This window comes from Gambusia affinis, linkage group LG20 (genome assembly GCF_019740435.1).
Source record: "Gambusia affinis linkage group LG20, SWU_Gaff_1.0, whole genome shotgun sequence".
In the NCBI taxonomy this organism is placed as follows: Eukaryota; Metazoa; Chordata; class Actinopteri; order Cyprinodontiformes; family Poeciliidae; genus Gambusia; species Gambusia affinis.
Window position 1 is genome coordinate 18,313,450 of NC_057887.1, and position 15,048 is coordinate 18,328,497.

The following is a 15,048-nucleotide window of genomic DNA, read 5'->3' on the forward strand; positions in this document are numbered from 1 at the left end:
TGTCCCAGCAACACTATTGTAATGAATAACACCAGCTTATTTTTCACTGCCAGTATTACTCAATGAAATTGTGTTGGGCGAACACAATTCTATCATGTTAATGGAACACATGTTACAGCTTTAAATCCTACTGAATTTTTTCAAGTTCTCTATATGCTGTTCTACTGTAAAAAATTAAAGACTGATATTTGACAAGAAAGACAAAGAAAGCGAGTGCTACTGAACAAATTAGTTTTATTTGAAAGAAAATTTAAATCTCACCATTTTGTACTTAACATATTTTAAATTGAAGAGACATACATTTTTTTAAATTTAGTAAATACAATTTTTATGAACATGAAGGAAAACCTGAGACATATTTCTATAAAAGATGTACAAGATTATGAAAAGTATGTCAAATTTCTACAAACTGTTTTTGAACATGTATTCAAATGACATTAATTAATGCTGCAGTACATAGCTTTACAGACTTTTTTTAACATATTTGTTAAAACTATCAGTATGTTATGTCAATATGAGACAAAGCTAAACTTTTTACACCAATTATCTGTCACATGTCTTACTGATTACTATGTAATACCATAGTGATAGTCTAAACAAATGTGTAAAAACAAGAACATTTTTTTACAAGGGAAACACTACATCTTAAAATTTTATCTATAAGATATTAATATGAAAGACAAAATGATTTAGAAAAGTATGTCAAATTTCTAAAACAATTCTGAACATGTAATTTGCATGACAATAAATCAGTGTAATGTAACTTTTATAGCAAATTTCTTTAACATATTTGTAACACTAAGTAGCAGTAGTGTTATAAGTAGCACTACATACTGGAACGTAAAAGCTGCTGAAGCCCAGTCTTTCAGGTGAACGTTCCTCATTAAAAAAATACATTTGTGTCCTCCAATAAAGAATACAACAAGAAATACAAAAACTGAACATGAGAACATTACCAAATTAAACATGAGAAAATCTCTATTCACTCATAGAAGTGGTTTTTAAGGGACAATGCCTTGTTTGACAGTTTACCTCCATCCAGTTCCATTAGTATTTTCTGTAATACCTCGAAAGTGTAGCGGAGGTCAGCAGGGTAGGCGAGGTTCATTGCATATATCAGTCCAAAAAGCAATGCAACAGCTGTTGGCACACTATCCAAATTGGAAAACACTTTGATACCTTCAAGAACGACCCCGATGTCTTCATCTGCTGAAGAACAGTCTTTAAGATGAAAAACACCGATGGTGGTGGCTCCAATACCCTCTTCAATATTAGCTTCATCCACACCCTATGTGAAGAAATGACAAATTAATCTCTTTCTCTAGACCTAGCTGTATCTAGTTCTTGATATATAGATATAGTTAACATAACATAGAGAAATAAATAGATATATAGATAGATTTATATAGATCGACAGTTTTAGAGAAATAGATAGTTTTAGATAGATAGATATCTCTAGTCCTTTCTCTACAGATATCTCTAAGTATACCTACATGTAGATATAGACAGATCTATGTGTCTATTCATGTAAAGATAGATCTATCTCTAGATAGCTAGAGACATCTAAGTCTATATAGATACAACTATATGCAGATCTAAATCTATTTCTATATTTAGATTGATTTATCTATCACTAGGTGTAAATACACATTAAGATACATACCACATATTTATGGATGAGCTTGGCTGGATCTTCTCCCATATATATGCAGACTCTTAATGACACACTCCGTGCAACATCAACATCTTCACACTGAAGGAAATTCAGTATGAAAAAATTAGAATTTTTTCAAGCCTTGTGCTTCACAATGAAGTTTAATAATGTACTTTACCCAAATGTTTTTATGGTGAAGAGATAGAAACTAATAAAGTTAAAAGTAAAGTTTTAAATGAAAATAAGCAAGAGTAAAAGTCCAAGTTGACAACATTTAAAACAAGAAAAATGTAATTTTCTATATTATTAGTTGTGTTATGGCTACATCACTTACATCATCTATTTGTGCAACAATTTGTCTAAGCTTTTGTCCGAGCTGTCCTCCTCTTCTTTTGAAGAGCTTCCTCAGGTTGTCACAGTGGAGATCCACTTGAGAGAAGAACTTTGAATGAAGCGGTATGGTCGTAATTCTCTTAAACTCAGCATTTATCTGAAAAAATGAGCACAAAGGAATGATTTTCAAATTATAAACATCTGGAAGAAGGCCACAATCACTCGTGTTGCCAAAGTGAACAGTGAAGTAAATGTGCCTAGACATCTTAGATTAACACAGTATCCAAAAAAACATGTATGAGACAGGTCATACCTCTCTGCATGGACAATGCAGGTATGTACATGGGAAGTGGCAATGACGTCCAAAATGTGGATGTTTTAATTTGTAGTGATGCAAAAGCTTGGACCCCTTACAACTCCACATTACCAGCACCACCTAAACCTGTAACACACAAAGATAACCTTGAGTGAGATAACTGAAAATCCAGCAGGTAACTTCACATATATAAAAAAGAAAAAGAAAAAAAAATCTAAGCTCTTCACCAGATTACCAAAACTCAATGTCCTGACAAATATCTGCCATCAGCATAAAATTCATGGGTGCTAAAGTTTGGAAGGCACATTTGAAACTTAAATTTGTTTTTTTATACTAAATCATCTTGGCTTACAAAAATGAATTAAAAAAGCAATTCCTATCTGGGAGCCATAATTAATTTACATCTGTTCTACAACCCAAATTTGTAAACACTTTACATTGAGTCTTCCCTTAAGCTATTGAAAAAAGGGTGAGCTCTCAGACGCCGCTGGAGGGGCTGACACTTACGGAGCGGCGATAGACAGCGAGCCAGAGACGACTGTTGGGCTCACAGTAACAACATCTACATGACAAACATTCTACCTGTCATTAATAAGCATGTCACATTCACAAAACAGTACTGTTCCGATGCAGGTGGTTCATAAATCTGTCAAAAATGTTCCTAGCACACTATTTTTCGAATATTTCTATACATTTTTTTTTAAAGAAAAAAAAATGTGTTACCATACATTGCAGTTATCAGTAGATATTTACAAAGGACACTTTGCATAAGTCTTGAGAATTTGGAAAACATTCGGATTTTTACTCATACCGAATACTGTGCTCCAGCACTGCGCTGGACCATTGCGCCCCCAGCGAACTGTGCTGGATGGCCTTGGCATCCATACAGCGGCGCTGATGCAGTCGAACCGTTACGTTAGCAAATTGAAATATGAAGATGGAGGGGATCATTAATGTTGCGCAGTGCACCACAGATAAGGGAAAATAACCCAGAAACCCGTCGAAGTACTCAAAATCCCTCATATTCTTATTTTGTCGTTCTGTCAGCGACGCTACATGCAGAATTGTTACCATAATAACGAGTATCGGTTCTGTTAGTGTATCATGTTTCCACAAGGGTATAATCCCAGAAGTGGTGGCTCATTTGCTTGACAGTGCTAATATGAAAGAACAAAAAACATGCATTTTCTATACGAACAGAACATTGAGAAGCCAGTCGGTTCTAAATCGTCACAGTAGCCATGAGGGAAATAAAGTAACGGACACTTCTCCTGGTGGCATTTCACTGCTTGGAAACTATTGAAACCACCTCGTTGATCTATCCCAAGCACACAAATTAAAAATATGATCGGTAACAACCGTCTTCTGTGGACAACTTTGATGGACTATAGCATACTGTTCTGTACTGCTGTATCTAGCTATTAGCTATACTAATAAGAATAGCTAGCAAAATGAAAACCAAAGAACATGCAGATAGTTTAACAATGAGCTATTATACAAGACAATAATCATGTGGAAACATTCTGAACTACAATATATATATATATTTAGATCACTTACCTAATCGATATTCCTCTAAAGATTTGTCTTAAACGTTCTTGTCGCTGAGGAGTCGGAAGAAACTGGGCGGCAATCGCGATATCTTTACAAATATCTTGTTTGGCTTCTGATTGGTTAACATTAAAAAGACCGCTCTTATTATTATCCAATCATATTTGAGAGTGTCTTTTGATATATTGCATCATTTCCGGTGATGATAAAACATGATTACAATGGTTTTAGTAATGTAATATAATTACGTTAAACCAACGTAAAGAAAATGTGTAGTTTCATTATTGTTGATAATTAAGTAAATGATTCTTTATTCAATCGTGTAAATACAAGAGACATAATTGTCTTGTGTAGTATTAACTTATTTTGTTTGTGCAAAATGAAAGACCCCTCAATTCTCATTTTTTCAGTGTACCTAACTCGAATTTACTGATATTTGGTAGTTGCTAAAATAGTAAAAATAAAATTTTTGATAACACTTTGTTTTTTGATTTAACATTTGATTGAAATTTATTGAGACATCAATAAATCAAAATTCATAAGATAATTCTTTCACGATACATTCCCACCGCTTCAGATCTGGAAAGTTATGGACTTTGACGCAGAAAATGGAAATTAAATACCAAATATTGTTGATGCCAGCATAGGGTAACCATATTTTCATTTGGGAAAACCAGAACACCTTGGAGCGGGGACTCTTTTGTAAATCGTAGGTAAACATACATTTGCGCTTTGGCATGTTGTTGGCGTACTGACAGCCACGCAGGGCTGCCCGCACTGACGCGGCTCAGGGATTATGTCACACGCAGCGCCGTGGGCAGAGCCCTAATGCCTGAAAATTTAATGGTCCAATGAAGGTAATTTAAAAAACAGGACATTTCCTCACTTTCTAAAAAAAACCCGGGACACCTGGGACAGGACGTGAAATACGGACGTTTGGTCACCCTATGCCAGCAGGAAGTTGGTTCAATCGACATCGACCTGCAGCTGCCTTTCCTTTCACGCCTTTGTGGCTAAAAACATTTATTTTTTTTTTTAAAAAAAAGGATACTGTACAATTTTTTAATTAAATTTATCCTGGAGAACTAAACTAAAAGATTAAAAAAAGTCCAGCACAGTACTGTGAAACATCCTCTGGCCCACCTTCAGGTGACATTAATCTGACAGTTTGTGTCGTCAGCCGTACGGACGCCTCGCCTGTTGGACCGTCCACGTCTCATGTGGGATCGGATCCAGGAGCAGCACTTACAGTAATTGAGTAATGCCAGCCTGACTTTCAGACAGCGGCCTAATTAACTTCTCCAAACCGCTTCGCGTTCCCGGACAGAAATACTGAACGACCGCAGTCAACGAACCGAACCGCACGTCAGGGTCCGAACCGCAGAAAGAACCAGGAAGAAAGGCCTGGCCCATATTAACAATAAAATCTGACTATTTATCGTCAGAGAGATGATTTACGATCGTAAGTAATAATTTTTTAAATAAAAAAAAATAAAAATACATAAATAAAAAAAGGCGTGTTGGGTATTACGGCCATATTAAGATTCAAAATAAAATAAAGTTACGAGAATATCCAAATTTTGAGGGAAAAAAATTATAATATTACGAGACTAAAGCTGCAATATTATGATAATAAAGTTTAAATAATACAAGGATGAAGTTGTAATAGCACAGTAGTTATATTTCGAGAATAAAGTTAATATTGCGAGAGTAAAGTCGCACAAGAATAAAGTCAAAATAATACAAGAATAAAATTGTAATATTACGAGAATTAATTGGTAATTCGTAGCTGTAGCGGTGAAGTCAAAATTTAAAGAATAAAGTCATAATATTTGAGAATAAAATAGACATATTTCCAGATTAAACTCAATATGAGAATAAGGTTGTAATTCTTCCAGAATAAATTTATAAATTTTATGACTATTTTGGCAATACGACTTTTCTTGTATTATTTCTACTTCAGTGTTGTACAATTTTATTCTTGTAATTTTATTATTTTTACTTTCTTAATGACCGTAATATGGCACTGTAAAAATGAAATTACTAAGTATTTTTCAAAAATAAAATTTTCAAATCCAAAAATTCGATTAATTGATAAAATTGGTTTATCGCCAAGCTCTAAAAAGAAGAAAGAAAGAAAAAAAGTTTAAAATTATAAAATTCAGTGTTTCCAAAGAGGCTTTGATAAAGAAATGTTAGGTCACACCTTTAAAACAGCAACTTTATAAACTCATAAAAAATTTAATCTTAAATATTTATTCAGTGTAAAAACATTTGACATTCCATCAAATCCATCCAGTTACTAAAAACAAAACTTTCAAACCCAAAAACTCAGTGCTGAACCTCAACAATCTGCACCACAGTTCTGGAAAACGTCGCCGGGTCGGTGTCCTCGCAGCACAGCGCCGGCGCCGCCGGCTGCAGGACGGTGTGCAGATGCGACTCGTAGCTGCTGTCGTGCATCCAGGGACACGGCCGGTGCAGCAGCTCCTTGTCCAGTTCGCCGCTCACCGGTGGCGCCGGCGCCGACAGAAGGCCGCGGTCCCAGTCGGAGTCTGACGACTCCATGACGCGGGTTGCCAGGTCTGGGATGAGCGCCGGTTCGATGCACTCAGAGGTAGAATGTAGATGCGAACACTCCGAGTCTCGATTTGAGATCACAACTGGAGATGCAGGATCCATTTGAAACAGAGTTGGAGTGAAATTCTGAGCGGCAGAGACGGAAAACGAGCTGAGCGTCTCAGGGAAACGTCGTCGTACTGGATCGAATGATAAGCGACCCACAGCGTTCGCCATGTTGTCAGTTTGTGGTTTCAACGGGAAGCATCCGTTCTTCCTCCTCCTCTTGCTGCTCCTGTGTTCAGGGCTGGCCGACCTGCAGCGCTTCCTGGGGTTTGGTACCGCGGCGGACCATCGAGGGAATGAACTCCATCTACTCAAAGGCCGAGTGGGAAAACTTAGACCCTTTTCTTCCTCCAAACCATCTGAAAACACATGTAGTAACGAAGGCAGCGGAAGCGCTGACCCGTAAGTCTGTAATCCATGAGTTTCCTCTGAGTTAAACTGCTGAGGACTGAGAACGGGGGGTTCTGAGTACGGGCTGTGTGGATCCATCATGCTGTGGGAATGGGGAACTTGTGGGCTGAGAACCGGCGGCAGGCAGTACGGATCTGGGAGGAGACATGGAGCGTCGGGACAGGAAGTGTCCAGCTGTTGGTCCAGAGGTTCAATGGTGAGGACAGGCATGGTTGGGCTGGACGCCTCAGGCTGGACCTGAGCGGAGTGGCCGTCAGTCAGGTCAGAAGAAACGTTTCGGCTTGTAAATTTTAAATCTGCTTGGTTAGAATCGTCTCTGTTGAGGTCCTGAACAGCGTCCTCCACTTCAGCATCAGTACAAAGTTCTAGTTCATCGACAGGCAGAGGAGTCAACGCTCCACTGAAGGAGAAAAATATAGAAGAGAATATTTGAGGAAAACTGAAGAACTGTAGTTTAAAAATGTCTACTGTGTCTTGCAAAAGTAAAACCGTATTAGGGCCACACTAAAAAAAATAAAACTACGAGAATAAAGTCAAGGTTTCCCCCAGAAAACTTGCTAAGTCCGGTGGTTAGGCGCTAAGGCAGTCATTCATCCAGCAGCCCGTCGTGGTTTTGAGTAAAAAAATGTTTAAAGTTGACAGGAAATTATAAAATATCACTTGGTAATTATGTACTATTGAAAGATTGGAAGAGTAACACCTGGACACCAACTATAAAATCTTAAAAAATGCAAACATTTTAAACAGACTTAATAAATAAGCAATGCTGAGCCTGGTGAGGTCACAAGTAAAGCCTGGTGGCCCGCCAGGCTTATAATACACTGAGGGAAACACTGAAACTCATAATATTATTAGAATAAAGTCATGATATTACAATAATAAATTTGGATTCCGAGTACAAAATCATTCTGAAATGAAGTCGTTATATTATGAGAATAAAGTCGGATGAAAATAAAGCAAATTTACAAATTAATTCTCATATTACTTCAACTTCATTCTCATAATTTAATTTATTCTTGGCCCTAATACTTTGTCGCACAAATCTATTCATAACTGTTGAACATTTGGTCCTTTACAACTGCAAATGTCAGTCTAGATTTCTGCGGTTTTATTTATCAGGGCAACACAAAGTACTGGAGGATTATGGAGTGAAACGAAAAGGACTGATAGCCAAGTCTGTCACAATAATCACTTAATCAATTCATTACATGATGAATTAAAACAAGCTCTCCTCTTAAACATCAAAATAAAACACCAAAAACAATAAATAAAAGTGAAACAAAAAAATAAATAAAATGGATTATAAAGTTTTTGTAAACAAAATTTCCTTTCAAAAGAATATTAATAATCAGAATGCAAATTACTGATTTAATTAATGACGTGATTAATTGATTACTGCAACAAGCTTCCTATGAGAAAAGTTTCTTTTATATTCCTTTCCAGAGATATAGAGAAAAATAAATAGATTTAATTATATTTTATTTAAGGACAACAGAGGAGAGTTGTGTGAAAACAAATCTATGTAACATTTTGTATATTATTATTTGGTAAAAATGCTGCATTTTCCTTCCACCATTATGCACCAACATATATTGGTCCATCACATGAAAATACCCAATAAACACAGTAAAAAGGTTTAAAATCAAGTCGATATTTTTACACAGAGCTGTAAATATTGGTAAACTCTACAAACTATGAGGTTGTACCTTTGTTCTGGCTGCTCAGGTGGGTTTGGGTCGAATCCTGGAAGCATCTCGGCCACAATCTGATCCACGGATTTGTAGTTCAAAGGGTCAAGCACAAACGAACGGTGCGCATCCGACTGTAAATGCTACAACAGCAAAATACGACAAAAGCTGTAAAACATATAACAATAGAAACAAAGAAAAAAGAAAGACTCCCACCTCCTCCAGATTCGCAAACGTTTCATGACAACATTCGCAGTAGGAAGCGTCTTTCCTGCGCGGCCGCCAAGGAGACGGGTAGAAGCTCAGCTGGGTCGGAGATTTTTCCTTTGAGTTGTTTTCAACTTTATTTTCCCTAATTACAAATAAAAACTAAAGTAAACACCAAAAACTAACGGGGCTCGGTTAGCAATTTAAGTCTATGAAGGTCAGATGAACAAACCTCTTTTTATCGTTTACTTGCCCAAATAGAGGAGGAGGAGGAGATTCGAAGGGACTGAATCGACCCAAGAAGTACAGAGAAGGAAAAGGCACAGCCTGCATGTGCAGAGGCTTGTACTTCCTGGTTTTGTTGCAAAAGAAAACACAAAACACATGTAAATGCTTGGACTTGTATTTATCAAAGATTGATCTACTCATCCTGAGTGACACCATGCTTTTGTATTTATTTAAAATAAAATTTGGAAGTCCTATTTGCACTTTCTGAACCATTTGGAAGAAAGTTTGCTGCAGTTTATTTCTAGATTACCTATTGTTTTCGTCAGTTTTAGCTTCTTTATAATTTATTTTAATGCTATACTCCTAATTGCACAGACAGAACTAATTAAAATTGTGTTGCTTTTACATGTTTTGGCCAAATACGTTTGTAATTCAGTACATTTATACCTGCGTTTAAAAAAAGGGATATTTTAAATCAGTTCAGCACTGAACCTCAGATAGAGGAAAATGTGTATTGGTGCATTCCTATGGAATTTGTTATGGAATAATCTGATAAAAAAGCTGTAAAATATTTCTATTCATTAGAGGAACAAGGGAAAAAAAGGTGGTTTGTATGTGATGGCTCATCTGGCCCCAGCTGGGCTTCCAGATCTAATAGGATCTCTTTCCAGACATTAACCAAAGCACTTCAATTACTTAACGAGAGACCAAATGAAAGGATATGTTCAGACATGGAGATCCCCTGCAGGAATGCACAGCAGAGCCTGCAGAGCCTCATCAAAAGAAACCGAATGCGCCTCAGCGCCGACCTCCCGGGGAGCGGATCCTCCGGGGGTCCGTTTGTCACGTTACATGATGAGACCTTTTAATGAGTTCAATTAGGAAAGTCAGCTGGAGTGAAGAGCAGCCTGACTGAAGGACGCAAGAGCAGAGAAAAACCCAGTTTTACTTTGGTTTCCACATAATTTCACTACATTTTCCTCAAAAATGTTTTCAGGATCATTTTTTAAAAATTGATACAAAAGGGGAATTGGTAAAGTATTTCCAAATGCATTTATTTATTTTTAGGAATATACACTTTTTAGTTGCTTTTGCTTCAACATAATTTAACTTGACTTTCTAAAAAATATTTTTGAGGACTTTTTTTGTCTTTAATTGAAAATAATAAAAGGGAGTTGGTGAAAAATTTTTATTCTTGGGAAAAATATAATTTTTAATTAGATTTACTTACAGTTTACTTATGTCTCAACATAATTTCACTTTAATCTTTTTTGTTTTTCAAAATGAAAAAATACAAATGGGGTGTTGGTAAAATAAAATTCTGGTTTTTTCCTTTTATTAAAAGGTACATGTAATTTTTATTAAATTAGGAAAGATAATTAGAGTGAAATGCACCATGTCAGTGAAAAACACAGTATTACTTTTGTTTCCAGATAATTTCACTTGACTTCCCAATTTATTTCCTTTTAGAAAAATACACTTTTTAATTCTATTCTAGTGTATTTGGATATATTTGTGATGGACTAAACAAAAGCAGAAACTCACCGGTTTGCGTCTTCAATTTTAAGATACGGAGGTCGTAAAGCTGTAGCTGTGAACAATCAGAAAATATGACATTAACTAGGATAGAGAAGACATATGAAACTGGAAATCAGATACTAACCTTTGACAGCAGGAACAGTTTGTTTAGTGGACGTCTTCTACATGAATATGAACAAAAATCTATCAGCACTGAAACTTTAAAACACATTTCGACAAGTTCCTGCTATAACAGCTATGAGCGATTGTTTTCAGTGTACTTGTATGCAGTCCAAAAGATTTACAATCATTTTTTATAAATCTGATTCTTACTTCAGGCCTTTTGGGTTTTGCGCTGAAGCTCTCTCGACTCAAATGCTTCAGATATAAAAGGACATCTGGCATCAAATTAAGGGACAACAAACTACCACATTTTAGCAACACAGACACATTTTTGTGATCAACTATTTCCTTTACAGGTGAAAATCCTCAAAACAACTGGAAAACAATAATATTTCACATTCAAGAAATCCAATTTATGCATTTTTTAGGTTTACATGGAGGATAAAACTGACATAACAGACTGCTTTAGCTGTGTGGTGCGACAGATTGTGGCGCCACCTGCTGTAAGCGCCGAGTACTGCATGTTCCCTCCACTAAAAGGATACCCTCCACATACAAAATCTTGACCCCCCATGATCGCGCATTGGACAACACGCTGCTCCTCTGCTGCCGTTCCTGCAGAAAACACCGAGCAGAAACAAGCAGCAGTCAAAATTCAACACTTTACACAAACAAAGGCTTTTAAAAATTCATTTGAGTTTTGTTTACTTACGTTGTTGCACATTGCTTTTTCAAGAAGAGCCTTCCCTCGGCTGCCACAAGGCTGAGGAGACAAAATCAGCTCACAAGTAAAGTAAAGTACGCAACATGTTTACTATTTATTTTAACGCTAAAATCACAACCTTCAGTTTGTTTTGTAGAGATTTTATGCGATAAACCAACAAAATGTAAAATGGGGAAAAAAGAAAAACATGGTTTTGTTAAAAGAAAATCTGAAAAGTGAAGAATGCATTTTTAATCAGAGCTCTAAAAATGGAAAAAAATATTTAGATTTAAGAGAGGGATTAAAGACTAACGGTAAGAATGAATATTAAAAACAATCAGAGGGTTTCAGGTGTGGAATAATCGTTATGAGGTGTTAAAATTGTGTTTTTCACTACTTAAATAAAAAACAATTATAAAAATCACTTGCTAAACAAATCAAATAATGTTTGATTATTTTTCTTTTATGAATTTGTCTACAGACTTAGCTTTTAGAAAATAGACATTATATAGATTCTGTTGCTTTGATTTTGATGATGCTTTATGTATTAAAAAAAGTGAAGATAAGATCCAACAACTAGTTTTTTTTATGTTCTTGCTATTAGCAAAAATGTAAATATTATTTTTATTTCTTTACTTATTGTGTTTTTTTATTTTTTGACTTCCACATGGATCGATTATAAACAAATGAATATATAACATGCTTGTAATATAAAAGTAAAGACTATAACACAAGTGTAGATTTGTATTTGTAACTTTTTCTCTCTTTCTACTTCATAATTATGTACTACTTTGTGTTGTTCTATTCCATAACACCCAGAGTACATTAAACATTACTGGTTTAGCACAATTTTTAAAAGTTATGAATACATTTGCAAACTGGATTTGATGCTAGAGTTTGTTTGGAGGTTAGAGGAATGTTTTACCACCAGTCGAGGATTCACTGGTGGCTGTTTGTCTTTGCTGAGGCAATTATCCGGCTTCTTCGTCAGATGCTGGCTTCCTTCATTTGTCCCCTTTTCTTCACCTTTCTTCTCCTCTTCTAGACTCTCCGGGTTTCCAGTCACAACAAAGGTGACATCTTTATGCAAGAAGCTCTCTACCTTCTTCAGAAGAAAAAAAACAGAACATCAGTTTCTGCTGGGATGGGAAATGTTATAAAATAAACTGGTGCAGTTTTCCCCCATCTGCTCCTGTAGGATTTTCACACTGGCTTACCCCTCCTAACAGAGGAATGGCCTCCAGCAGCAAGGTGGTTGAGCGTTTCTTCACATTGTCAAGGTAGAAGGTCTTCCCATCCAGTTTCTTGTCTCCAACACCGAGTCGGCCGAGAAGCCCTTGCTCCTTTGCCGACTGCTGAGGCTGCATGGCCAAAGCGCTGCAAAGGAGTTCACCACAATAATTTTGATTGAATGTAAAACATTGCCTAAAAAGTGTAATATAAAACTTGACAAAAATACAAACAGTTTTTCTCTTTGTGTATTATAAGCCTGGCGGGCCACCAGGTTTTACTTGTAGACTTAGTATTGCTTATTTACTTAAGTTTTTTTTAAATGTTTGCATATTTTAAGACTTTATAGTTGGTGTTCAGGTATTAATCTTCCAATCTTTCAATAACACATAATTATTAAGTGATATTTTCAAATTTCCTGTCAACTTTAAACATTTTTTTAACACTAAAACACGACGGGGCGCTGGATGAATGACTGTTCTTCTCAGTTAATGTTTTCATAGGCCCATGTCCATTATGTATGGTCCAATTTGAAGTGCAAAGAGTAAATGCATAAATACTTTATTGATTATTTAAACAGGACAGTGCACATTAATAAACGTACAATGTTTAGCAAAATGATAATTTCAATCCATAGTCCCATACTTGGAATTAGAGTTGGGCAACATGGACTTAAAAGTTATATCACAATATTTTGCTATTCCATTCTGATGACAATAAAAACTTTTTATTACATCTCTTAAGTAAGTACAGCTCTGGAGAAAATTAAGAAACCACTTGAAATTATCAGCTTTTCTGATTTTACTTCTTATATGTTTGAGTAAAATGAGCATTGTTCTTTTATTATATGAACTACTGACAACATGTCTGAAATTCCAAGCAAAAATTTAGTTTTTATTTGCAGAAAATGAGAAATGGTCAAAATAACCAAAAAGATGGAGTCACATAAAGAAGTGTACATTGTGTCAGTAACTCTATTTTAAAATTTACGGGCATTTATTGATGCTTTTATTGAAAAAAATCGATAAAATGGTGAAACTATCAAACTCGACAATAAGGACAGTTTTGGGGGTTTAAATATTACTAATTGGAATTTATCGTGAGAAAGATAAAACTCTTACCACGACACGAAATGTACCATGACAAATGATACACAACTCCAAGGATAACACAAAAACGAAATCTAGTAGAAGTTACTGGAGCTTAAGCAGTTTCGTATCTTGTCCAAACTCAATAACTGAACTTGGAAAACATTTTTTTCCCTTTTGATTTATCGGTTTTCCTGCTGAACAGAACATTAACAAGAAAAGTTTACATCTAAAGGAATACGACAGATATCAGTATGCAATTTTCAAATACACATTTATATAAACGACAGAATTTTGAAAATGAGTAATGCTAATTTTCAAGCAACCATTTAATTTGACAAACCCACATTTACAATGACAAGGGGGCGGATACAGCACATTTTATAGCTCTACTCTGTCGTTTTGAGTAAGATTATAAATATCCAGGACATAATAACATAAATTTGCCTTTGTGGGACGAAACACCTACAACTATTTACATTGTTTTGTTCTAATCTTTCCTCCTATCTAGAATAACTATTAATTACTGCTGACTGTTGATCTGCTTTCTCCTCAATGGTCAAACTGGGAGGTTTTTCTTCTAATCAGTCGAGAATTACATCTCAACCTCTACTGAATTTTATTTTACAAACTACAACAGCGCAGCGCATTGACTCGCGAGCTTTAGCTGACCTTAGCTAGCTTAGCTTTGCTCTCAATATAGACGAAAAACGTCTCAACTTGAAACACGACTTCACATTCAAACATACACACGGGGAATTACTAAATAAGACTGTATACTTACGTTTAGTTATGGTCCTAGAAAACGTTCTGCGGTGAAAAGTTATCCATTTACCTCATTATGAGATGCTAAAAACCCAAACCGCCGCTTTTTCGAAAACAATGACGACGTCACATCCGGAAGTTGTTATTTTTGTGGATATAGTGAAAGCAAATACTCTCGATTCACAGGCTGCTTATTGTTGGTATTTATGCATTACATATATACAAATTCATATATTTTTATGAATTCATACTAACATTTTATATTTTTATGTGTTTTCAGTCAAGTCTGGAAAAACTGAAATTATACGTTTTAAGACGAGCGTATTCTGTTTTTTATACTCTTATACAATTTAGAAAATTGTATTATTTAAAAAGCATAAAGTGATCAGATTAGAGCAACATAAGCAAGTTATTCCTATAAATAAAATGCTTGTCATTGTTTTGTTTAGTGTCCACTGATCAGCTAATTGTTCAGTTTTGACTAGCTTCTCGTTTTCTATATATTATCAGTTCACTCATTATCACCAGCCAGTAAAACAAAATTTAGCTTATAAAAGGACCCAAGTAAAATAAAGTTTACCGAATAAAGCAATAAAGGTATATTCCAC

General features: G+C 35.5%; 2 protein-coding genes across 2 annotated transcripts; both read right to left on the minus strand.

The window, feature by feature from the left end:
- Positions 1–217: 217 nt before the first annotated feature.
- LOC122823399 lies at positions 218–4,330 on the minus strand. Its single transcript, XM_044102982.1, has 5 exons — positions 3,864–4,330; positions 2,301–2,429; positions 1,989–2,144; positions 1,664–1,753; positions 218–1,288 (listed from the first exon to the last, which is right to left on the minus strand). Exons 2-5 carry the CDS (start codon positions 2,409–2,411, stop codon positions 983–985), a joined length of 663 nt encoding a protein of 220 aa, XP_043958917.1. The 5' UTR covers positions 2,412–2,429; positions 3,864–4,330; the 3' UTR covers positions 218–982.
- Positions 4,331–6,095: 1,765 nt separating this feature from the next.
- On the minus strand, positions 6,096–14,617 carry dbf4b (DBF4 zinc finger B). The gene is made up of 12 exons (XM_044102689.1): positions 14,460–14,617; positions 12,575–12,734; positions 12,283–12,462; positions 11,367–11,417; positions 11,200–11,269; positions 10,865–10,929; positions 10,677–10,713; positions 10,559–10,604; positions 9,018–9,137; positions 8,795–8,930; positions 8,597–8,721; positions 6,096–7,290 (listed from the first exon to the last, which is right to left on the minus strand). Exons 2-12 carry the CDS (start codon positions 12,722–12,724, stop codon positions 6,186–6,188), a joined length of 2,085 nt encoding a protein of 694 aa, XP_043958624.1. The 5' UTR covers positions 12,725–12,734; positions 14,460–14,617; the 3' UTR covers positions 6,096–6,185.
- Between the last annotated feature and the right edge of the window lie 431 nt (positions 14,618–15,048).

Excerpts from the sequence above, each read along its gene's own strand:
- LOC122823399 (XM_044102982.1), bottom strand. The coding sequence starts at position 2,411 with ATGTGGAGTTGTAAGGGGTCCAAGCTTTTGCATCACTACAAATTAAAA. Across the intron at positions 2,145-2,300 it reads TGCATTGTCCATGCAGAGAG|ATAAATGCTGAGTTTAAGAG; the intron begins GTATGACCTGTC and ends TCATTTTTTCAG. Across the intron at positions 1,754-1,988 it reads TTGTTGCACAAATAGATGAT|TGTGAAGATGTTGATGTTGC; the intron begins GTAAGTGATGTA and ends AATTTCCTTCAG.
- dbf4b (XM_044102689.1), bottom strand. The coding sequence starts at position 12,724 with ATGCAGCCTCAGCAGTCGGCAAAGGAGCAAGGGCTTCTCGGCCGACTC. Across the intron at positions 11,270-11,366 it reads AAAAAGCAATGTGCAACAAC|GAACGGCAGCAGAGGAGCAG; the intron begins GTAAGTAAACAA and ends TGTTTTCTGCAG. Across the intron at positions 9,138-10,558 it reads AAAATTGAAGACGCAAACCG|GAAGTACAAGCCTCTGCACA; the intron begins GTGAGTTTCTGC and ends CAACAAAACCAG.